This window comes from Sminthopsis crassicaudata, chromosome 2 (genome assembly GCF_048593235.1).
Source record: "Sminthopsis crassicaudata isolate SCR6 chromosome 2, ASM4859323v1, whole genome shotgun sequence".
Lineage (NCBI taxonomy): Eukaryota > Metazoa > Chordata > Mammalia > Dasyuromorphia > Dasyuridae > Sminthopsis > Sminthopsis crassicaudata.
In genome coordinates, this window is record NC_133618.1 from 495,787,105 (window position 1) to 495,812,050 (window position 24,946).

The 24,946-nt window shown below is 43.2% G+C and overlaps 1 protein-coding gene across 7 annotated transcripts in view; it reads right to left on the minus strand.

The window, feature by feature from the left end:
- Positions 1-24,946, minus strand: part of LOC141557653 (tyrosine-protein phosphatase non-receptor type substrate 1-like) — a 73,300-nt gene that overhangs the window by 40,169 nt on the left and 8,185 nt on the right. For all 7 annotated transcript variants that reach the window (XM_074293620.1, XM_074293617.1, XM_074293618.1 and 4 more), the window contains exon 3: positions 12,619-12,972. In XM_074293620.1, the coding sequence (XP_074149721.1) occupies positions 12,619-12,972 (354 nt within the window). The remainder of the gene's footprint in view (positions 1-12,618; positions 12,973-24,946) is intronic.

Below are 24,946 nucleotides of genomic sequence, written 5' to 3' on the forward strand. Positions count from 1 at the left end.
CTAGAATATTGCAGAGTTTAGACCAGGAGAGTATTGATCAGACTTTGTGCTGGACCTGACCATTTGGGGAGCACTGAAAACATGAAAACTCTCAGTCTGGGCTAACCTTTACATCCTGGAAAAACAACACTCAATATTCCAAGAAAGTAGCCACAGAAAGTTAGGGGAAACAAGGCAGTGTAGCCATCACTTACAAAAATATGAAGAGCAACCCTAAAAAAAGTCTGAGTATGGGAAGTAGGCTGGAAGAATGAGCAAGCAAAAAAGGAATCTGGCCATTAAAAGCTGTTATGATGTTGGGGAGGCACAAATCATGAAGAACAGAATGATTCTAAAACATCTATAAGCAATGCCTCAAAGAAAAATAGGGCTTGAGCCCAAGGGCAACTGAAATTTCTGGGAGAAATTCAGAGAAAGAGTTAAAAAATAGTTTCAAAAATGTTTATAAGTAAAATGAGAGCACTCAAAAGGAAAAAAAGGAATGAGGGCTTTGGAAGAAAGATTTGGAAAGGGAATTAACAAATTGGCACAAGAGATACAAAACTTTGTCCAAACAACAAATTCCTGGAAATTAAAATAGAACACATGGAAGATGACAACTCTATAAGGCTAGAAGACATATTAAAACAAAGTGAAAGGCTGGGAGAAAATGTATCTCATAGCAAAAACAACTGGCCTAAAAAATAGATTAAGGCTAATTTGAAAGCCATGACCAAAAAAGAACCTAGAAAACAGATTTCAAGAAATCATAAAGAGAAGACTGCCCAGATCTCTTAGACACAGTGTAAAAAAGAAAATAGAATCTACTAGACACCTCCTGAACGAAACACCAAAATGAAAACTCACAGGAACATCGCAGCCAAAATATTTAAAGCATCTAAGTACTGAGAAGCTATAGTCAGTATCACATATGATTTAGTAGTCATCTCTTCAAAGGAAAGTAGAAATCAGAATAGAGTATTCCAGAAGACACATAGGATATGCTCAGCAAAACTGAGCATAATCTTAGAAGGGACAAAAATTGACCCTTAATGAAACAGAAGACTTTAAACATTCTCGATGAAAAGACCAAAAATAAGTAGAAACTTTAAAGTGTGAACAAGTCGACATATAAAAAGGTAAACATTAATGAATAATTTTAAGAGACTAAATGAGGTTAACTTTATACCTTCATATGGGGAGATGATACAAATATCATCTTAAAATCTTGTCATAACTGGAGTTTGTTGGGTGAGTATAATTAGAGAGAGTACCTGGGAATGTTTGTTTGATGATCTTTTAAAAATGAATAGAAAGGGAGGGGAAAAATACACTAGAGCCTGAGGAAAGAGAGAGAAAGGATAAGGAAATTAATCTCATCATTAGGGTATACAATTAAAGGTTTATATAAAGGAGGAAAGGGTGGAAGGAATTGAGTGAAGAATACAAACAGGCACACACCTTAAATAAAGAAATATATTTCACTCAACAGGAGAAAAAAGAGAAAAGGAGAGAGGGAAGAGGGGGAAACAAGAAAGAGATTGGATTAAGGGACCCTTCCCGAATCATTGTGGCAGAAGGGCTTATATGTTCAATGAAAACCCCATACAGTACTAAAATGATAAAAGATATGACAACAGAAGCTGAACCCCTCAGATCAGAAGGTGTCCAACACTCTGCTGGGGAAAAGCGAAGGACAACTACAAGTCACTCCAGAAAAAATGGAGTGCCTGAAAGGAAGCTTAGTTGCAGGTGCATCAGGTAATAAAAGGCAAGTCTGGTGTTGCAAACAGCAACAGTGCATAGGAACCAGGAGTGCAAGATTGATGATCTTACTGGCTGGATGTGGTCAAACAGCAGATGGAAAGTTAAACACTGACATCTTACTTAGATGGAAATGAGCGAACTGAAATCAAGTGATCATTACATTTACTGTTGTGGGCAAGAATCCCTTAGAAAAATGGAGCACATCCTTGAATAAAAGAGTGGGAAAAGCAGTACTGGGGTATAACCTCAAAAACAATAAAATGGTATCTGCTTGAATCCAAGACAAACCATTCAACATCACAATGATACTAGTCTATGCTCCAATCACTGATAGGGAAAGACCAAAGTTGGCAAGTGTATGAAGACCCACAACATCTTCTAGAACTACCGTCAAGAAATATGTCACATTCATAATAGAGGACTGGAAGTTAAAATAGGAAATTAAAAAATCATTGTAGTAACAGGCAAGTTTGGTCTTGAAATACAAAATAAAACAAGGCAGAAAGTAATCAAGGTTTGTAAGTTAGCTGGTCATAGCAAACACTCTTTTCAACAACCCAAAAGATGAATCTGTAGATTCATGGACATCACTAGATGATCAATGTCAAAAATATCAATTATATACTTTGTAGCCAAAGGTGGAAAAGCTCTCCTCAACTACTTAAAACAAGGCATGAACCTGAATGTGGCTCAGATCATGAGATTTTTACTGCAAAGTTCATACTTAAGTTGAAAAAAGTAGGGAAAACCATTAGACTACCTAATTATGATCTAAATAATATCCCTTGTGAATATAAAGTAGTAGAGTGCCTGAAGAACTATGGACAATATACTGTTCACAATACTGTACACAAAGCAACAACAAAAAACATTCCAAAGAAAAAGAAGAGCAAAACCCCCCCAAATGGTTGTCTGATAAGACTTTACAAATAGCTGAAGAAAGAAGGAATGGGAAAAGGAAAGAAGAAAGGAAAAGACTATTCAACTGAAAGCAAAATTCTAGAGAAGAGCAAGGAGAGAAGATTTTCTTAAGTGAACAATGCAAAGAAATAGAGAAAACAATACAATGGGAAAGAAAGGATCTCTTCAAGAAAATTAGAGCTATCAAGGGAACATTTCATGCAAAATGAGCATGATAAAAGAACAAGAAGGTTAGGGACTAAAAGAAGCAGAAAAAATTAAGAAGAGGGAATAAGCATACACAAAAGAATAATTCAAGAAAGATCTTAACATCACTGACAACCAAAATAACTTGTAACAGATGAGAGCCAGACATCCTGGACAATGAAGTCAAGTAGACCTTAGGCAGCACTTCTAGCAATAAAGTTAGTGGAGGTGACAGAGTTCTAGTGAAGCTATTTAAAATCCTAAAAGATGAGACTGTTAAAGTGCTGCACTCTATAAACTGGCATATTTGGAAAGCTCATGAGTAGAAAAGCAATGACAAATAATGTTCAAATTATTGAACAATTGCACTCACTTCTCAGTCCAGCAAGGCTATGCTCAAGATTCTGCAATTTAGCAATATGTGAACTAAGAATTACAAGAAGAGAAGGCGGTTTTTGAAGAGGCAGAGGAACTAGAGACCAAATTGTCAACATTTGCTGGATCATGGAGAAAGAAAGTTTCCAAGAAACATTTACTTCTGCTTCACTGACTATACTAAAGCCTTTGATTAGGGGGCTCACAACAAAATGGGCAAGTTCTCTAAGAGATGGGAGTACCAAACCATCTTGTTTATATCCTGAGTAATATGTGGGCCAAGAAGCAACAGTTAGAACCAAACATGGAACAACTGATTGGCTTAAGACTGGAATAGGAGTATGATAATTTGTATATTGTACTCTGAATATAAGCTAAGTAAATAAGGTGACATCATGCGAAATGTGAAGCTGGATGAATCAAATGTCAGAATTAAGTTTGATGAGAGAAATATTAATAATCTCAGATATGCAGATGATACCAGTCTGATGACAGAAAGTAAAGAAGAATTAAAAAGCCTTTTTGTAAAGGTAAAAGATGAAGAGTATAAAAGCTGGCTTGAAGCTTAACATTAAAAAAAAAAAAAAAAAAAAAAAACTAAGTCCCATATGGTCTCATCATTTCCTGGCAAACAGAGGGAGAAGGAATGAAAGAAGTGTCAGATTTTGTATAGTTGGGCTCAAAGATCACTGCAGATGGCAAATCTGGACAGCATACTAAAAGACAGAGATATCACATTGCTGACAAAGGTTCTTCTACGTCAAAGTTTTGGTCTTTCCAGTAGCAATGTATGGCAGGGAGGATTGGATTATAAGGAAAGCTGAGTGCTACGGAATTGATGCTTTTGAATTGTGCTAGTGGCAAAGGAAAAGAGAAAATCAAGCATGAGGTTATGAGGTTGCAAATGTGATTGGCGGGGTGATGCTTCCTTTAACAGAAATAGGCCCATTTGGAAGAGGGATGAGTTTGGGTAAAATTATGAGTTTTATTTTTAGATGTATTAAGTTTGAGATGGTGATGGGATCCTTCCAGGGGAAGAAGCCCAGCTGGCAGTTGGTGAATACAGGGCTAGAGTTCAGTAGCAAGATTAGAGTTGGTTAAATAGGTTTCAGAGTAATTTTTAATTGAACCATGGGAGTTGGTGATATTACCAAAGAATAGAAAGCTGAGGTCCCAAGTCAGAACTCTAAGGCTATGAGGGTGGTAAATAGAGGATGGCTCAGAAAAGGAAAATGAGAAGAAGTGGTCACATACGCAGGAGGAGAACAAAGACAGCAGTATCCCAGCAGCCACAGAAGCAGAAAATGGATCAACAGTGTCGGAGAGGTTAAGAAGAAAGAGCACTAAGGAAAGGTCATTGGATACATGTAATTATGTATTGACTTTTTTTTGCTATTGAATATAACAATGAAAAAAACATATATAACCTTGGAAAAACCAATTTCATCTGGGGGCAAGATGGGTGGGTGGAGCCAGATGGCAAGGAATTGAAAAATGACTGGAAGGTAAGAAAGCGGAAACACTGAGAAAGGAAGAAAGACAATAGCTTGAAGGGATGGGAGGGTTAAGTGAAGGGTCATTTTGGATGGCGGAAATCTGCACATGGTTGTAGAAGGTAAGGCCTCAGTTTCTCCATCTGTAGGTAACCCACTGGGGCTTCTCACAAAATCATGTCTTTGGTTTCCTGGCTTATTTATTTATTTGTTTTTATTTGTTTAGACTATTTATTTATTTATAGGTTTATTCAACCACCAATTTTCCTGGAAATCTCAGAACATGTCTAGGTCTTCTAGATATAGGTTTAAAAAGTACTATCTTCCTTTCAAGCGTCCAGGTCTGTGTATATTTGATTTCACGCTACAGAAAATGCAAAACTAATTCAAACAGGAGCCCATTAACAATAAAAAAAAAAAAAAAAAACAAAAAAAAAAAACCCAGTTCTTGCTGAGTGTGGTGGTGCATTCCTATAACACAGACTATTTGTGCCCACCTGTAGTAGAGCCTTCTGAGCCATATTGGTCTGATCAGCCGCAGCTGGACACACTGCACCTCGATCCAACACAGTGAGGTCATTTTGGTTCTCAGAACCAGGGACAACCACCAAGCATCCAGCTGCCCATGTGGCCTTGAGCCAGGGTGGGCTAAAGCTGACCGGGTATACACCTGGCATCATTGCAGTTAGCCCATAGGAGAAGGGGGCTGCCTACAGAGGGCAGAATTTGCCCCAGGCTGGTACAGACCAGGTCAAAGTTCCAGTGCTGATCAGAGAAGAAAAACAAGCCAAAAACCAAAACGCTGCTTCCCTTCAGAGCCCACATTCCCATCCAAGCAATGATGCAGGTTTTCAGCTCCAAAGTCCCCCCTGCAGGGGGAAATGCCCCAGGGCAGCCGGGGAGTCATGGCCAGAGCAGCGCAGGTGGGGTACTGGAACCCCAGGGTTTCTCCTTTTCTCACCTAGAGGCTGGCTTAGCCACCTGGCACTCACCCAGAACTGGGCCCGGTCCTCTCAGCTCCTCACTGTAGGGGAGGCTGCAGCCTCCCAGGCCGTGGGAGGCCATAAGATTCCTTCTATCCTCCCTGGGGCACAGGGAGCCTGGTCCCTTCTCCAATGGCCTCTCACCAGCTGCTTCCCAAGGGCTAAGGTTGGACTAAGTAGTCTTACACAGGCTTTGTCCCCCACCACACCCTGGAGCTGCTCTGTCTCAGGGTCCTCAAAGCAGTCTGTCTACTCCGCTTCATGGGCCTTCGTAGCTCAAAGCTATAATAACTCAACCCAATTAAACTATCAATCACTCAGGGGGATATTCTTTCCCCTATCTATGACACATAATCAAAGTCCTCTCTGCCTCCCATGGAGAAGTAATAATCTTAAACAATGATGGCAAACTTTAACCTCATCAAGCCAGCCAAGCTCTCCTGATCTTTCTACCACTAAAACTGGGAGGTTGGGAAAGAGTTTCCTATTAGCTTTAAACACAGTATAATACATGGTAAAAAAAAAAAAAAAAAGATCCATGAACTTTTGTCAAAGATCTGAATTTGAATCCCAGATCCATCAATTAAATGAGCTATGTGGCAATTTCCACTCTCTTAACTTCAATTTCCTCATCTGTAAAATGGGGACTATTAATAATATATGAACTACTGACCTCCACAGGTTATTGTGAGTAAAGTGCTTGGTAAAGCATAGCATGGTGTCGAAACATGAACAATTAGAATTGTGGACTGTGGGGGCAACTAGGTGGCACAGTGGATAGAGAGCCCGCCCTGGAGTCCAGAGGACCTGAGTTCAAATTCAGCCTTAGACACTTACTAGTTGTGTAACCCTGGGCAAGTCACTTAGCTCTGACTACTTAAAAATAAAATTGTGAGCTATAACAGTATATACAAACTACATGTAATCTCATGTTCAGCATATGTCTTAAAAAGTGTATGTCAATGGGATGCAGTAGATAGAACTCTGGCCCAGAGTCAGGAGGACCTGAGTTCAAATTCAACTTCAGATTGACTTACTATGTGACCCTGGGCAAGTCACTTAACCCCAATTACCTCCCACAAAACCACGCCCACACAAACACATCTATCTAGCTATAGTTCTAGCTCTATCTATCTCTCTACCTAGCTCTATCTCTTTATCTCTATCTAGCTATATCTATACATACACATATATGTTCTCTGTATCCCTAGTTTGTGCCTGGCACCATGTTAAGAGCTAGGGATACAAAGAAAGGCAAAACCCAGTTCTTTCTCTCCAGGTGGTCACACTGATGGGAGAATCAACAAGAAAAAACTAGGCCCAAACAAGATACATTCAGAGTCAACTGGAGGTAACAGGAGGGAAAACAGCATCTAGCGGGTCCTGGAAAGGCTTCGGGTAGCGGACGAAGGCAGCTGGAAGGCGGAGGTGAGGAGGCAGAGAGTTGCGGGGATAATTCGTGAACATGCCCAGTCAGGAGTGTCTTTTGTAAGGAGTAACAAGGCGGCGTCATTGGCTGGCAGAGTACATGATGGAGGAAGGGAGAATGGGGGGTAAACTGTAAGATGACTGCAGTGTTAGACGGGACAGGGGATGAAGGGCTTTAAAAACCAAACAGAGGATTTAAAATGTGATTCAGGAGAGAACAGAGAGTCACTGGAATTTACTGAAGGAGGGATTTCCTGGTGAGCTCCACACCTCCGGGAGGTGCATCTGACAGCTGCCTGAATGACAGACTGGAAGGGTGAGAGCCTCTGAGCACCAGCCAGGAGGCTGCCGCCACAGCCCAGGTATGAGGTCACGAGGGCCTGCCCAGGGGGGAGCAATGTCACAGAACAAGAGACACACCAGAGGTGTCATTAAAAATAGTCAATAAAACTTGGCCACAGCTGGAGAAAGGGCTGAGAGAAAGCAAAGGAGCAAAGGAGTGAGCTGAGGGCCTGGCTGACTGGGAGAAAGACTGGGGAGAAGGAAGCCAGGAAGGGGAAGTCTTAGAGGGAAAATAACGTGTTCCGTTTGGGGGATGTTGAGCTTATGACATTATGGGACGTCCAATTTGGTATTTCCAGGCAGCTGGAGATGCATGATTAGAGTTTAGGAAAGAATTATTAAGGCTGGATATATAAATCTGAGAGTCAGCGGCAGAGAAATAATAATGGAAACCACGGGAACTGATGAGATCACCCAGCTAAACAGTGTGGAAGGAGAAGAGGGCCCAGAGCAGAAGCCCTGGGGACACCGTGGGGGGAGGAGTGGCCGGGATGGAGACACGGGGTGAGAAGGAGCAGCCGGACGGGAGGAGGAGAAGCAGGAGAGAAAGGACACAAAACCCAGGACGAAGGGAGCGCCCAGAGAAGAGGGCGCTCCCAAAGGCGCCGTCTGTCCCTCACTCTCGCAGAGGGCAGCGAGGGCCCTGGATGGGGCTGGCAGAGAGAGCCCACCACTGAGGATGCAGGGAGAGGCTGGCGGGGCCTAACAGGCCCGGCCCTGGGGAGGTCCTGGCTAACCCCACCTTGCTGTGTCCAATCAGAAAGCCGAGTTAGGATGCCAAACCTGTCCCTGGCCTTTGCCATCTTTGCTTAAGCTCTTTTGGGGTTAGCTCCGCCGGGTATCTTTTTCCTTTCTCTCATTCTCTCAAGCCTCATGCTTTATTCCTCCTTCCCCCACCTTTCCCCCACGTCTCAGTCTCCTTCTCCTTGGTACAGCTAAGTCTGTTAGGGTGCTGAGTTCCTTTTAGGATTTAGCCTGCCAGTCAATGATATACTCCCACCTCAGGGAACACTCCCATTCCTTGCTCATTGTATGTTCTCCCGACTCTATTTCACATTTACCTCTCTTGTGCCTATTTCTTCATTTTGTCTAACCTCTTCTCGTAATAAATGTACCTTTTGTCAAGGAGAAAGCCTTGTGAGTTCTTTCATGAGAGCTGCTACCAAACCCCACATCTGGTGCCAGTGGCTCCCCTCAGCAGTCTCATCACCTGACATGCAAGTGAACTTTAGGAGGGAAGTCTCACCTCCCCCCAGGGCCCAGATAAGGATCAGGGCCACTGGAGATGGCCCGCAGGCAGTGGGAGACCTGGGCCTTTTTAAGCTGAGGTCTCTAAAGGGTCTTAGTTTGATTGAGACAATGTCCAATCAGTGAGTAAGGTCAGCTAAGAAAAGAGGCAGAGAATGGCCTTTTACCAAGGGAAAAATAAAGTCTGTGACAGGACGACCCTTAGGGTTTTCGGCCAAAACAGACACAACTGCTATTTACTCAAAAAGCTCATCAAGGCCCAAACACCACCAAATGGGGCTTTGCCTAGGGCCTCTCTGAGGGTAATCAAAGAGAGCCACAAAAACCATGGCCACAGGCAGTCATGAGCAAGGGGACTTGGCTCTGAGAACCTCCTGCTTCTGGCAGAAATGGGCAGGCAAAGCCCCAGGGGGTGCTGGTCAGCCAGAAGAACACTGATGATGGAGCCTCCAGAGGCCCCACCACCATGCCTGAGGGAGGTGTCCACCGCCGCCAGATCTAAACTCAAATCCTTCCGCAGGTCCACTAGATACTTGGGGCATCCCATTGGACAAACCGGCTGCCACAAGGTTGTGTTCTGTGACCCTGCACTAACCATGAGGGAGGCCGTGGTCAAGTTTGAGGAAGGGCACAAAGGACAAAAGCAAAGGGTTCTTTCAGAACTTCTCGCTTGGTCAGGATACATAATGGCTATTAAAAATGAAAAACAAAGAAAAGGTCTAGTCAATTTGGACTAATACTTAGAGATTCCAGGCATGTGGCTTATTTCTATCCACACTGGCCCAAGTTAGTAAGACTAACTTGGGATTGCTTAGCTGTTAATTATTACCTTGTTTTAGATAAATCGCTTGTTTTATAGCCAGTTTTGTAAATATTTAACATACTATAGCACACTTATAGTTTCACTTACCTATGTTTATATTATCCCATTAATTTTTATTCTCCAAGAAAGGAATCATTTAAGTAAAATATACTGTTAAAAACAATAGGGTAAGCGTTTATAACAGGAAGAGATCTGAATTTTCATGAAATGCCCAGGACTAGTCTAGTCCAGAAGTCAGGAGGTCAAGATCAGGTCCCAGTTCTGACACTGACAGTGATTTGTCACTCTTCTCCCAGGGCCCATTTCCCCACCTATAAAGGGAGGAGATGGGAAAAAAGGGTCTCTAGAAAGGCTCTCTTGGCTCTACAATTCTATGATCTCTTTATGATTCTAAGATCTGTTTATTATCTATTTTTAATCAAAATATGAGAAAGTAAGGCTCATTGAAAAGTGGCAGGCTTAGAAGTACTGGAAATCTTTTTTTCTTCAGTGGCCAAAAAATAAGCTTACCACCAGAGTGTAAAGAGTTGGAATGGTCACTGAAGATTATCCAATCATAAAATCTAGGATTTAAAGTTGGGACCTTAGAAATCACTTAGTTCAACTTCCTCTTTCAACAGAGAAGGAAACTTAGAAGGAAAGAGGAAAAGACTTGCTGGATTTGTAGTTGGGAAGCTTTCTTTGTTCATCTATAAAATGTGTATATGATAAGAGGACTTACCCCCTAGGGTTGTGGGATGAAGATCAAATGAAATAATATTTGTAAAGCATTCAGCACAGTGCCTGACACACAGTATGCGCTATATAATGGTTAGTTATCATAATAAAAATTAATATCATTTTTTTCAGGTTCCACATTTCCTTTCTGAAAGATCCCAGGCTCAGTTTCCTCATCTGTAAAATGGGGACAATAATACCATGCTTGCTACACCATATTGTTTTATAGACCTAAGCTATCTATGATATTAGAGTTATTATTACTACTACCCATAGTCACAAGGCTGGACAGAATCCCAACTCTCTGTTACCAAGGTAGGTCTCTTTCCACAGACAAAGCTACCTCCCAGCAGCAGTAGCAGCCACCAGGGAGCTGCTCTAGGGACTGGGTGAAACAAAGCCCACATCACATGCTCTCCTTTTGGGTTTGCTATTTACAGAACGGAGGGAGACTTTTCTGAGCTCCGACAGATTCTCAGTGACATTTCTGCCGGTTGATACAGCCACATTTTGTGTGTTTGGACAGTGAGTGTTTGTTGTTATGCGGGAGTCTATTTAGATGGAAACATTCTCAAGATTGGAAAAGCTTCCTGGGGGATGTTTTTGGAGGTTGAGGATGTCCCTATTCTACCATCCTCTGCCCCCGGTTCTCAAGTCAGCACCTTATGTCTACACCAGCCTATTAGTTGTAACACGCAGGTTTTGTTTCTGCAAAAAAGACCAGTGAAAATGCCCCCAGTACTTCAGTATTACAGAAAGTGTATATATTCAGCAAGAAAGCATCCTTAGAACACAGAATGTCACAGCTAAGTGACATTAGAACAAAGAATGTTGGAGCTGGGAAGGACCTAAGTACCCTAGACAGCAAAGCTGGAAAGGGCCTTAACACATAAGTTCATAGGATCTAGAGCTGGAAATACGGACCTTAATCTAAGTGTCTTATTTTATAGATAAGAAAAATGAGATCCAGAAAGGGGAAGGTCACCAAAGTAGCAAGCAGCAGAGCCTGTGTTTGACTTCAGATCTTTTAATGACAAATCCAATTTTCTTTCTATCACATCACAACTTCCTCCAGAAAGATGAACAAATTTGGAAATAGAGATATCTACAAGAGTCGGTGGATGGAGAAGGATTCTGGCTGAGCTGAAGACAATCCCCTAGGTTCTAGTCGCCATCATTTACCATATGAGAACATCTATCAAACATATATTGTTAATATTTTAGATTGATAAATTATATTTTCAATATTATAATAATTATATAAATAAATATTGTATAAAATAGTTAATGTTATTTATTATAACATATTATACATATATATATATATATATATATATATATATATATATATATATATTTATATCTTACATTACATAGTTGTCTCCATGTTATCTCCTGCATTAGAATGTGAGCCCCTTGGGCCAGCTAGGTGGCAGGGTGAAAAGAGTTCTGGCCCTGGAATCAGGAAGGCCTGAGTTCAAACTCATTTTCAGACACTTATTAGCTGTGTGACCTCAAGGATAAGGACCGTCTTTTAACGACTTTATTGTAATTCCAGCACCTATCACTGAGCTTAGCACATAGTAGTGACTTAATAAATATTCACTGACTCACCGGGATTTGATACACATTTATTGAGCTGTGCTGGGTGCTGAGGATTTATTCATTGACAGAACTGATGGACAGTCCGGTATCATCACCACACGTGAGCTGTCCATGACTACAAATGGCTCACTTAACCCTCCCGAGTCGTTTTTGTCTCTACGTCCCCAATGCTTATTAGCACACACAGTTAAAGCTTAAAAAATACTTATGATTGATGGAGCCACTGAAAAACCTGGGGTTAAAGAACCCAAAGGAGGACTCACAGGAAGCTGCCAGTGCTGTGCCCTGGAAATGTCACGAGATATGAAGTGAGGAAGCCTCTGACACTTACCACCTGGGCATCCCTGGCCACGCCCCTTCACCCCTGGGCCTGCTTGAATTTCCTACTCTGTTAAATGAGAACTTTGGGCCCCATGCCCGTAAGGACCCTTCTGACCAAAGCCTAGACAACAGTCGGGCTTAGCTCCGAGGCAGTCTCCTCTCCAGGCAGCAGATTTCCAAGGTGAATCACTTCTGAAATACTGGGACAATGGAAAACAAATGGGCAAAACAGCCGGGTTCCGGGTTGGGCAAGGGGTTCTAAGCAGCCCTGGGGGTGAGCCCAGGCTGAAAGAGCAGCTCCCTGGCTCACAGAAGATCCTCCCCTTCCTGCTCCTTCATTTTTCTCTCAACTTTTCTTCTTTCACTGCACAACCAAATTCCTGCACACAGAGGGTGCCCGTTGACACCCAGGCCAGCAGGCCGTACTCACCTGTCACAGAAAGCATGGTGCCCCCTCCAGACTTAAGCTCTGTGTCAGAGTCCTGGAAATTTCTTTTGAACTTCACGCAGTAATAGGTGCCCGAGTCCTCCGGAGTGATGTGGCTGATGCTGATGGAGAAGTCCCAGTTGCTGGGGCGCAAGGCAGCAGGCTTAATCCGTGGGTGGGAGCTTCCTTTGAAGTTGTAGATCTCCTGCCTCTGGGGCTCCTTTCCCTTGAACCACCTCACAGGCCCGGGAGGAGGTATTCCAGGCACCGTGCAGTTCAGTACCACGGTCTCACCCTCAGCCACGGACACGTGGTCTTTGGGCTGCAGCACCTGAAGCTCTTCCTGACCTTGCACTCCTGAAACAACGACAAAAAACACATCTATCTTGAGGAAGGACCCAGGGCAGGCCGAATGGCCAAGACCAGGCCAGGCAGCATCCCTCGGGACAAAGGGGGTGGGGTGGGGTGGGGACAGTCCTCCTTCAGTGACATTAGCTATCTTAGGCAAGGGGGATGATTCTGGAGCCAGGGCTCTCATCCTGGGACAGGATGCTGAGAAACCCTTGCTGTCCCCCAATCCAGCCCAAGAGGATGGTGCTGAGGTCACCTCCTCCCCCATCACCCTAAGGGAGGGAGCAGGAGTGCCAGAGAATAAGAGGAAAAGGACCCGGGGCCACCAGGGAAATTATGGAAGTGTGCAAAACAAGCATGGCAGGATAGAGTGCGGAAGGAGACTTCAGCCTAGCAGGAAGCTAGCCCCTGATGACTAAGGGAATGAACATGGAGCATAAAACAATCATAAGGAAGAACAGCTCTACATTTCAATGACCATCAATGGCTTACAGAAACAGCTTGCCTCTAAAGAAAAGAAAACTTACTCCTACTCCTTTGCAGAGGCTGGAGGTCTGGGGAGAGAAGGGAGCCACATATAATATCAGGGGGCTTTCAGTGTATCAACTGATTTTGAATTATTTTTCTCTTCTTTTAAAAAAAAATCTTCATTATAAGGAATAGTTTGCCATTAATACAAAAATGATTTTTTAAAAATGAATGCATATGCATAACAGTAAAAAAAGAATGGCAACAAGGGATGATTTTCTGGGAAAGGAGGGGAAAAGGTATAAATGTAGAAATTTAGTATTGGAGAAGTAAAAGACAGCAAGTTTATTTTTTAAAGTTTACAAATGTTTTCTTTATGATACCATGAGGAGGGTAGAATAAAGGGAAATGGACACCAGATTTGGAGTAGTAAGACCTGCGTACAGATCCTGACTGCTACTTCTTGCTCGGTTGACTCTGGTTACACCTGTGAGATGGGGGAATTGGTGCTCATGGTCCCTATTTCTTCAAGAGGAAACCAAAAGGTTCACAGGACAGAAGTGATTTGCCAGTTGTGGCCATGGCTGGCATCAAGAGCCAGAACTCAAAACCAGCTGACTCCAAGTCCAGCGGACTTCTCATTGTAGGGCACAGTGATAAAGTCATAGCTCCAGATCTGGAAGGGACCTTAGGTCATGGAGTCCAAGCCCTTCATTTTAAGACTGGTCAACTTCTGAACCCAGGCCCTCTGCATCAAACTACCTCCCTGACACCTCCTCTCGAATTTTTAAAATGAAAACCAGATAGGATATTATTTCTCATCAAATACGCCTCATACTAATAAGAGAATGGCAACCTTTCTCTATTTCTAAAAATATGTGAAATAAGGGTGTGTGTGTGTGTGTGTGTGTGTGTGTGTGTGTGTGTGTGTGTGTGTGTAAGAAAGACAGGGAAAGAGAAAGGGAAGAAAGGAAAAATGGAAGGAGGAAAGAAGAGAGGAAAATAGTGTGTGAGATAGAGAAAAAGAGAGGAAAAGAGAAAAGGAAAGAGAAAGAAAAATATAGGGAAAGAGAAAGAGAAGAAGGAAGGGAGGGAGGAAAGAAGAAAGGAAAGATACTGCGTGTGACTCAAAGAGAGGAAGACATAGGGAGAAAGAGAAGAAAAAAGAAAAAGGGGGAAAGAGAAAGAGGAAGTGAGGAGAGAAGGAAGAGCAAGGGGAGAAAGGGAAGGAGGGAGGGAGGAAAGACAAGAAAAAGAAAGAGAGAGGGAGAGACCACAAACACATACTCATTTTCTAGCTAGAGCAGAAAGAGAAGTTGGGAGCAGCCCAGGTAAAATGTTGAGACCCAGAGTTCCATAGTAGGCCAAGATGCACCAGAGTAGGGAAGCAACCTCTACAAAGATCCCCCTGCTTACTACCTAAACATCCCAGTGTAGTAGAAAGAACTGTGGGCTTAAAAAGAGTTGAGTTCCAGTCTTTGCTTAGGCACTACCTCACCACATCAAGCTGTTTCTCCTCAAATTCTTCTACCAAAAGAAGGGGCCGACAACCAGATTCTTTCTAGTTCTAACACTCTCCCTTTCCCCACTCCTTGGCTCTTTTTCCTCTTCCAGACTTGATTTTGTCAGGTTTAGGGATCCAAACTATATTATTCTCATGGAAGGAAATGAGTCGCCTACCATCTTCCTCTATATTTAGAAATAGTCTAACATTTTCAGACACCGCCAATGTGGGGATTTGTTTTGCTTAACTGTACATATGTGCTACAAGGATTTTCTTTTTCTTTTTTTTGGGGGGGGCAGTTAGCAAGGAAAGGGGTGAGCAGAGAAAAAAAGGTTAAAAATAAAAAAGTAAGGCAGATCATTGAAGCATATTCTTTTAATGCTCCATAATAGACAGAAAGCCAGAAGGAAACACAGACAAGTAGGACAGCTTTGAAAGTTACATAGTGAATTTATGATAAACTGAAGAGGAAAAGCAAGCAGTGTATAATAGAGATTCACAATTTCATATATAATTCTTTTTCTGTTCAACCTTATAAAGGAAATACTAATTTTATTTGGTGTTCAGAATAAAAAAAAATTAGTGTACTTAATATGAAAAGTAGTTGGCTTTTGAAGATTTAGAGAAAGTCAATTGTCAATCTGTATGGCCCTGATATCTTTTTTGGTAGGGCTGCTATTAAATGGCTGATTTCTCTAAAAATAGCTAATTTACATGAAGCATACTCTATTTTACTCATTTCGGTATTTTATTTTGTGAAATATTCATCCTCTTCTTTTAAGTTCTCATATTTACTAGAATTGTTTACTAGAATTGTTCCAAGTTCTTCTGTTCTAAACTCTTTTCCAGTTCTATCATTCTCTGTTCTCTGGCCCAAAGTTCCCTCCAGCGCACTCTAGCAACAGGACTGGGGGCTTCTAAGATGCCACGGTCCCAGACCATTCCCTAAGTGATCGAATCCTCAGATTCCCAATGCCTCATCTCTGAGTAAAAAAGAAGAAAGATCAGGTGACCTAGAAATGCCTCGTAAATGCGGCTCTATTCTGTTCCGAGCATCCGGCTTGGAGCGGGGCTCCCCAATTTCGGTTCAGCTATTGTATCTAGGTCTGATGCACAAATCAGGCAGGGAACCAGCGGCTGGATGGCTGACTCCCATTTAGGCCCTAAAATGTACCGAGAAGCCTGTCGGTGTCAGGAATCCTGCATGTTGGAGCAGGAGAAGTTTCAAGAGGTGCCCGGAAGGCTCTGACACCATCCAGTTGATGATAAAAGTTGGAATGTTGTAGAGTTATGTGTTTTTTTTTTTTTTAGCTCCTCTCACACTTTTTCCACCAACTGCAGACAGATTTAGCCGGCTCAATTAATTAGCTAGTGTTTATAAAGTGTTTGAAGGATTTTTTTAAAAAGCGCTACATAAGTGCCAAGTATTATTTTAATCTGTTTACCAAGGAAGGGTAGTTTTTTTTTCCCCCTTCTCTCCCTCCTCCCTCTCTCTGTATGTTCTGTTTAGGGAAAGGCTTGTTAAAAATCCTCCATGTGGCGTTCTCAGTCACTGTGCTCTCACTATCAAACCAAACCCCACGATTTCCCATCTCCTCCCAGGGTCTTGGCAGGGAGAGCCACTGCTTACAGAGGGCTTCAAATTAGCTGGCGGAGGGACCCAGCAGAGAGCCAGTGTGGCCTTCTGCTCTCATTTCCCATAATCCTCATGGTGTCCTTCTCTCATGGGTCCACATCCCTCGCTGCTAAAATAATGAAGCTAAAACTTATGTTTCCCGAAAACCAGACTCCTACAGGATGGGCATCTCACTGACACTTCTGTTGAGACTGGGAGCCGGTCCCGTCTCCATAGAAGCGCCTCAGTGTGTGGAGGGGCTCTCAAAGCGCCCTATTGAGCGGGACCTCGTTGGATGCCTCCAATGGAAGGGATCACACAATGAACACCAAAGGGAAAACGGGGTGAGGGGGATGGAATACCACCTCGGAGACTGAGTAAACTCAAAGAGCTAAGGGGAAATAGGAGACTGAGGTGGGCATCCTGCCCAACAATTCAGCTGGACTTGGAGAGTGCCCCAGGCTTTAAGGCCTGCAGATTTCAGAACCAACCCTCCCAAGGCCCAGTTTCATTCCCACCTCCTCCAAGGGACCTTTGCTCATCACTCCTGCCCATAGGAAGCTCTTCCTCCTCTGGAGGAATGATATTCATGGAGGGAAAAGCAGCTAGATGGCGCAGTAGATAGCGTGCTGGGCCGGGAATCAATAAGACCTGACAGCCAATCTGGCCTCAGAACTAGTGGGTGACTCTAGGCAAGTCACTTTGCCCTGTTTGCCTCAATTTCCCCATCTATAAAATGAGTTGGAAAAGAAAATGGCAGCCATTCCAGTGTCTTTGCTAAGAAAATCCCAAATGGGATCACAAAATGTGGAACACAACTGGGAAACAACAAAACAACAAAAGCAGTTTGGTATAGTCAAATATTGGATCTGGAGGCTTCCGACCAAGTTCCAAGCCTGACTTGGATACAATTTAGCTGCATGTGATGTCAGGCAAGTCCCCAGCCTTCTCCGGGACTCTTGTTTTCTCATCTGCAGAATCCAGAGAAGATACATTTTGATCCTACATACGATACTCATTAGCTGTAGATAATTTCTCTTCTGGGGGCCTCAGTTTCCCTATCTGATTAGGTGATTTCTAAGCTTCTTGTAGCTTAGATTCTGATCTTCTAGCTCTGATATTCCATGAGTCGATGCTGATTAAAAAGAATGCAAGAATGAATGAAATCTGTATTTCCCACAGCACATAACCTCTGCCCTCCAGGGCTCAGGTAGTCCACGTCTCTGGCAGCCAGGGTTAATGCACTGACTTGATCTGATGGGAGCAGGCCTGAGGTTCTATGCAAGATCAATAGTTTAAATAGAGCAGCCTCATAGGTGAGCCTCCGAGGCTCTGGCCAGATAATACAGCTCAGCTTTCCTGTTCAGCTTAGCACAGAGCAAGAGAGGACATCATGGAATCATTACAGACTCCGGGAAAGAAAGGATTGCAAAGACCTTCTGAACTCCCCCCACCTCCAACACACCACCATTAATGAGCGGCATCGACTCAGTGCTTCCAGGTTCCCCAAGCACTTTATATACATGATCTCATTTGATTCTTACCATCACTCAGGGAAGCAGAAGCTATTTTTATCCCTATTTTACAGAAAAGAACATTGAGGCTGAATCATTTGGCTGGGGTCATGCCATTAGCAAGGGGCCGTGGTGGGATTTGTTAATTCAAATGTAGCCCCTCATTCAGTCCGTCTGAAGACCCCCAACGGCAGGGAACTCACCCCCTCCTCGGGCAGCCCGTTTCACTAAACTTCAATCCTCAGAAAGTGTTCCCTAAATCTGCCTCTTTGCAACATCCACTCCTTCTATTGTTTCTCTGCCCCTCAAGTCTGCTCCATGTCCGATTCTACCCACAGATGGGGCCGGCCAGCTCCCTACAGGCTGGGATGGGATTACAGAGAGGTGACCCAGGCCTAAAGTTAGCTCAGTGGTAAAAGTACAGGACAGAGAGTCAAGGGTCTTGGGTTCTAATGCTGACTCAACGAGTAACTGAGGGCAGTTCTCTTGTGTTAAGGCTTCATTTTCCACAGTGAGGAGTCTGGACTATGGTTCCTTCCAACTCTAACATTTGGGATTTAGAGATGCTACAGGAATGTCCCAACTACTTGAAAAATTCAAATACTCCGGGGAGAAGGAAACTCAGACTCATATGAGGTAGACATGACTCGTAGCAAGTCCTTTTCCAGAGAAAGGGTTGAGGTTTTGATGAGGGAAGTAGGTACAGTGATGAAGAGTAACTCTGGGTAACAAGGAACCCAACTGGTAAAGCCAGAGAATGTCAAACAGGGACCCTGCCGTCAGCCCTTTCATTTCACAATCAGCCACACTGGCGGACTAAGGGCCAGGCCTCTGCTTCTCCTATGGGGCTTTTCTCATACTGTGACTCATCTTCCACCACGGCAGAGGATCTTGGGAATGACCGTGCCCCATGCCAGGATACCTGCAGCAGATCAACATGGGAGCTGCTCCTGCCCTGGGAGGCTGCTGTGTAGCAACAGCTCGGAGAGCCAGTGCCTCTGTGCTCATTAGCTCACCTGGCCGCCTTCCAGCCGCTGGAGAGTGATTCAGATACACCTCTGAGGGAGGCAGGACGAGGAGCTCCTGCTGGAATCTGCTCTCCCCCAGAACTCTGCCCTGCCAGCATCTGGTGGCTGGCTGCCCCTCTCCTCTGGGTTAGGAGTCGCGGGCTTCCTCCTGGGATAAGGCTCTGGCAAATGAGTCATTTCTTTTATGTTCCTGGGGAAAGCGGAGTTCCCTTGCGAGAAGTCCCTTCCTCGCTCCGTAAAAGGCTCAGGTTAATCCAGTGTTCAGGACTGTGAAGGTATTCTCTGAACTTGTCTTTAGCAAGCATTTATGTATAACGCTTTAAGGCTGGCAAAGTGCTTTATACATTTAAATCTCATTTGAGTCTCACAACAACCTTGTCAGCAAGGGGCTAATATCCACATTTTACAGATGAGTAAACTGAGGCTAGTTAATTTGATATCTGGAGCAACTTTTGGACTCCCATACTTTGAGATTCTCTGTTTTAAGTCCAGTCTATCCACTTAGGCCATAAGTAGGAACATTCCACTAGTGTAAGTGAGTGCATGTGGGGGCTGAAGCAGGTCCCGGGTGGGCAAATCACCAAGAATTAAGAACTTCTGCTGATACCTGATTTGGCTCTGGGATTCCCCGCTAAGGGGAATGTGTTTCAGAGGCCTGGTGGATCTCGAGCCGCAGAGAAAGGAGGTAAGATCCCATCCCCTCTACCTTGCTTGGGACAGCCCCCAAAGGTCCAAAAGGAAGGCAACCTGCCTTGGACTTCTCAAGAAGCATGGTGTTGAGGAAAGAGCTCTAGTATCAAAGCCACAAGACCCAGCTTTAAGGGCCAGCCCTGCCACTAATTAAACTGGATGGTCCTGAGCAAGTCACATTTACTTTTTCTGTAAAATGTGCAAAATGTGGATCATAACACTCACCCAACTGACTTCACAAGACGGATGTCAGCAGAGTGTTTTGTAAATTATAAAATGAAATAGAAATTGGAGCCATGATGATTAGCCGTGGGCCCTTTCTTCGAGTAACCAAAGCACTTCTAACTGGCTACCCTTGGGGAATGAATGGATGAGTACTCTGGTACAGGAGAAGACTAACAGGGCCTGGTGGTGGCAGCAGCTGGCATCCTGCTTCTGAGCTGGCATTAATGAGAAATCACTCAGGGAAATCAACATATACCACTTTAAAACTGTGAAGTGAGCAGACATGCTTCCTCTGAATGATAATGCTGGGGGTAGCGCAGGAGCAGGTGTGGGAAGCTTGCAGGAGAGACACTCTAGCTTTAAATAGTCACACCTGTCCTGCTTTCAGGGAGAGCTTCCTGGCTACCTTCCGGCCAGCAAAAAGCTCAGGAGGCAGCCATCTCAATCATCACTCAATGCTCTGTTCTGACACCTCTGCCTAGAAGCCTTCCCAGAGACCTTCAGCTGCCACTGACAACTCTTCCTGCAGTCTCACAATAAAATGCGCCCCCTCCTCTGCTGCATGAATTTTGCTCAGATTTATTGCTTTTTAATCAGAGAAATTGTCTTTAACAACGACAAAGGGTGCCTTTTCTGCTGAGGAGAGCTGCCTGGAAGCCATGAGAACTTAAGCGAGATTCGCTCCAACCCGAAGGGTCAGAGGTGAGACCTAAGCCCACATTCTCCTGACTCATGGGCTTGGTTTTCTTTCTATTATACTCTCATGCTTTTCATTCAAATTGATGTCATGTTTAAAGGTGCACATGTTTTTATTGGACAGCTAGCTCCAAGTCTTAGCCAGGAACCAAGTGTTAGCTAAACTTTGCATCTCCCTGCAGTGCTGGTCCGAACTTGTTCACAATCAGCACGAGTTGGTGGTTTGGGCCGGCCGCCCCAGGACTGGGGATGGACCTCTCTACTCTGTACCAATCCCTCAAATTTGTGCTCCTGACACCAATGTTACAGCAGGTATGGCTGGAGCTCCCTTTTCCTTTAAGGAAAAATTTTAGTCCCAGATAGCTTAACATTCCATAAAAGAGAAAGATGACACAGAATCAAAGGGAGGAGGGCAAAGCTTATCAGAGCTGGAAGATCCCGAGCTAACCCATTTATTTTACAAAAGCAGAAAAGAGGGTGACTTGTTCAGGTCACACAGCTAGCAAGTAGTAGAGCCAGGAGCACAAACTCAAAGTCAAGGCTTATGCTCCGCTGTCTCAGTAAATAATCACAGCAGTAAAAATAGGGCTATAGTCTGGGCAGCTGGGGCCGCCACAGCTTAGTCACAGACACTCACTTCGGGAGTTCTAGTCCAGTCTCCGACATTTACCAGCTGAGTGACCCTAGGCAAGTCACTTAACTCTGTTCCCCCTCTGTAAAATGAAGTCAACCACTCCAGTGTTTCTGCCAAGAAAACCCCCAGCGAGGTCAGGGAAGAGACAGACATGACTGAAAATAATTAGACAACAATGTGGGTTCCTTGGCACAGAGAATCACTTTTTCCCAGCGCCTAGTCTTTGTCTGCCATTGAGAGGTTAAGTGACTTAGTCATGGTTACAAAGTCAAGATGAATCAGAGGCAAACCCTGAACCCAAGTTTTCTGGTCCTGAGGCTAGGGCTCTAATCACAATCCTCTCAAAACAATAACATTTAATAGCATTTCTTTAAGATTTACAAAGCATTTTCTTTCCCCAGACTCTGAAAGAGGGTAACTTCAGTATTATCCCCATTTCACAGATAAGAAAACTGAGGCTCAAGAGAAATTAAGTGATTTGTACCCAGCCAATAAGTATCACAGCCAAGTTTCCAGATAACCAGATATCTTGACTCTAAGTTAAATAAGGCACAGGTGTCAAACATCCAGTTCTCAGGCCTCATGACCTCTGAGTGAAGACTCACCTAGATTAAAATATAATATAAATTATAACATTTAACAAAATAAATAAAAGAAATAAAAATACAGGAAGAACACAGATTATGTACTGTGTTGTTTTCTAAATCAGCCTGAAAAATCCAAAGTGGCCCTATTTCTATTTGAATTTGACCTCTCTGGCTTAATCGTTCTATACTTATGGGCATAACACATGCATTTGTACCCATGTCTCACACATGCAAAATCAACATCATGTGTTATTCCCATAAATACTTTGTGGTACAGCAGAAAGGCACTGGACGCTCACAACCATAGCTGAATTCTGACCCTGACCAGCAGGTAGTCCTGTACAAATCATTTCATGACTGAGACAAGTCAGAAGGACCTGGAAAGCCGGTGGGACCAATGTTCCAAACTCTAGTCCACTCTTTCTCCCAATACACTCTTTCCACAATGAAATATATTCATTTTACAGAAAAAAATAACTTTGTTTTTGGAGTCGAAAGAGGGCTGAGTTCAAATCTCATGTCTGTCACTTTCTACCTATGTGATCAGGCAAAACCCTCTTGACCAAAATATGTTAAAACCTCTATGAACTGAGAGAGTGCAGTGGATAGAAGCAGTAAGAGAATTTCTATAATAACAACTACATTATAAAAGGAAACAATCTGGAAAGACAAGGGAAGCCTGATCAATGTAATGACCCACCATGAGTTCAGAGGAACAATGTGCTCCCCACCTCTTGACAAGAAGGGATGGAGTCCAGATGTAGACACACATTTCCAGACACAAACAATGTGGGTTTTTTTATTGGCTTGACTATGATTTTTCTCTTTCTTTTTTCCAATTGTGGGGGGTGGGGTGGGTTAAAAGAGTGAGGAAAGGAGGAAAAGAGAATCAATGAGGCATTTTTTTAATTGAGAAGAACAAAAGGAAAACCAAAAAGAAGCATAGACAAGCATGACAGCTTTGAAAGGCTGACCTTATATAATTAAAAAGAAAAGCAAGCTATACATAATAGAGATCCACAGTTTTATGTACAAACCCTCTTTTTCTGTTCTGTGTGTTACTTGGTAATTTTTTATCTAAAATAAAAATAATCTTTTAAAAAGTCACTTCACCTCTTGGGGCCTCATTTTCCTCATCTGAAAAATGGAGACAAAGAATTCCCAGAGTTCCTACCTCACAGAGTTGTTGTAAAGCTCAAACGAGATGAAAAGACAAAATATTTATCTTTCAAGTATGATTACTGTTGTTTTTGTCAGCTAGGGGAGTAGATGGTCATGTGAAGTGGGTATGAGATCATGGAAAGAATATTGGACAAGCTGTTCGGAGACCTGGGTTTAATTTAATTCCAGCTCAGTGACTAAGCAGTTGAGAAACATTAATGAGCGACTTCTCCAGCCTTCAGTTTCTTCTCCTGGCCGGGGCTGGATTCGATATATTTGAGCCTCTTCCATTTTTGCCACTCTTCTCTGGCCCAGCACCTTCCAACTCCAGCATTAGGATTCTGTGAGTTACAGCTGGGCTCTCAGAACTATGGTCAGTGAAGGTTCTGTGATCACCACCCACCTGTCTCCACTCTTTCCTGGCTCCAAAGTTCATTGCTCATTCAGAGATTCCAATTTACTCCCTGACATGCCCACCTGATCTTATCTCGTAGCCCATGGCTCTAAGTCTTGGCCATCCACCAATGGCTCAAAACCGATGTGCTAAAAAATTTTAGACATAAAGAACCAATCCTCATCATTTCCAACTTCTAACTCAGCTATTTTGCATCCCTCTGGACTGGGGGCCCAGCAGGGTAAATATATCTCGTAATAGGCTCAGCAAGGATGTTCTGTCCCAGGAACCCTGGAAGTTAACAGGAAAGCACTTTCGGCTGTGAAAATAAATGTTTCCTTCATAGTTGCATGGATCTGGAACTCGTTTTGGTTCTCTTGTTCTGTGATAGTAACACTTCTCAAAAGAACTCTAGGGGATTACTGTATGGCCCCTGCCCCATTTCACTGAACAACAGGAACACAAGAGAAAAATGCAGAGAAAGCGAGATTTTGCCTAACCAAATTAGCCAAAATGGGGTTTTTGTTTCCTCATTGGCAAAATGAGGACAGAAAACGAGATCCCAAGTCCCATCTTGGTCTGAAAATTTTATTCTAAATTTCTGTTTTCCAAGACCCCTTCTATCATAGTCTAGAGCTAGAAAGGACCTCTAGTTCAATCTTATTTTCATATTTAAGAAGCTGAGGCCAAGGAATTAAGTGACGTGCCCCTGATCATAAAGGATCCGAGGTGAGATTTGAACCCAGGATTTCTAACTTTAGAGCCTGAATATCTTTCATTATATAACTGATAGTCTATGTTCTAAGATCCCTTCTAATCTCAATATTTTAATCCAGAGTCAACTGGTGGTACCGTATGCAGGGCACCAGGCCTGTTGTCAGGAAGACCTGAATTCAAATATAGCCTCAGACACTTATTAGCTCTGTGACTCTGGAAAAGTCACTTAATCTCCCTTTGCCTCAGTTTCCTTAACTGTAAAACGAGGACAATATTTCCCATTGAGAATCAAATGAGATCATGTGTAAAAAATCAAACCAAACCCAACCAATCTGGCAAACAGTGGGGGCCATATGCTTATACTCTCTCCTTCCTTTCCCTAATATCTCTTAAAGTTGTGTGTGTTCTAATGTCTCTCTCATGCTCTCTGAATCCAGGCCTTGTGAAACCTGCCATTTATTCCAACCTCCATTTCCCCAGGAGATATCTGGAGGTAGGATCTTAGGAACATGGATTTGGGGCCAAGAGGGAGTTTAGAAATCAACTAATCCATCCAGCCTCAGACATGTTCTACTGTGTGACCCTGGGTAAGTCACTTTGCCTCAGTTTTTCCATCTGTAAAATTACTATAGAAGGAAATGGAAAAACACTCTAGTATTCCTGTGGGAAAATAAAAAAAAAAAAAAGCTCCACTGGGGTCATGAAGAATCAAACACGACTGAAAAAATGACTAAACAACAACCACAG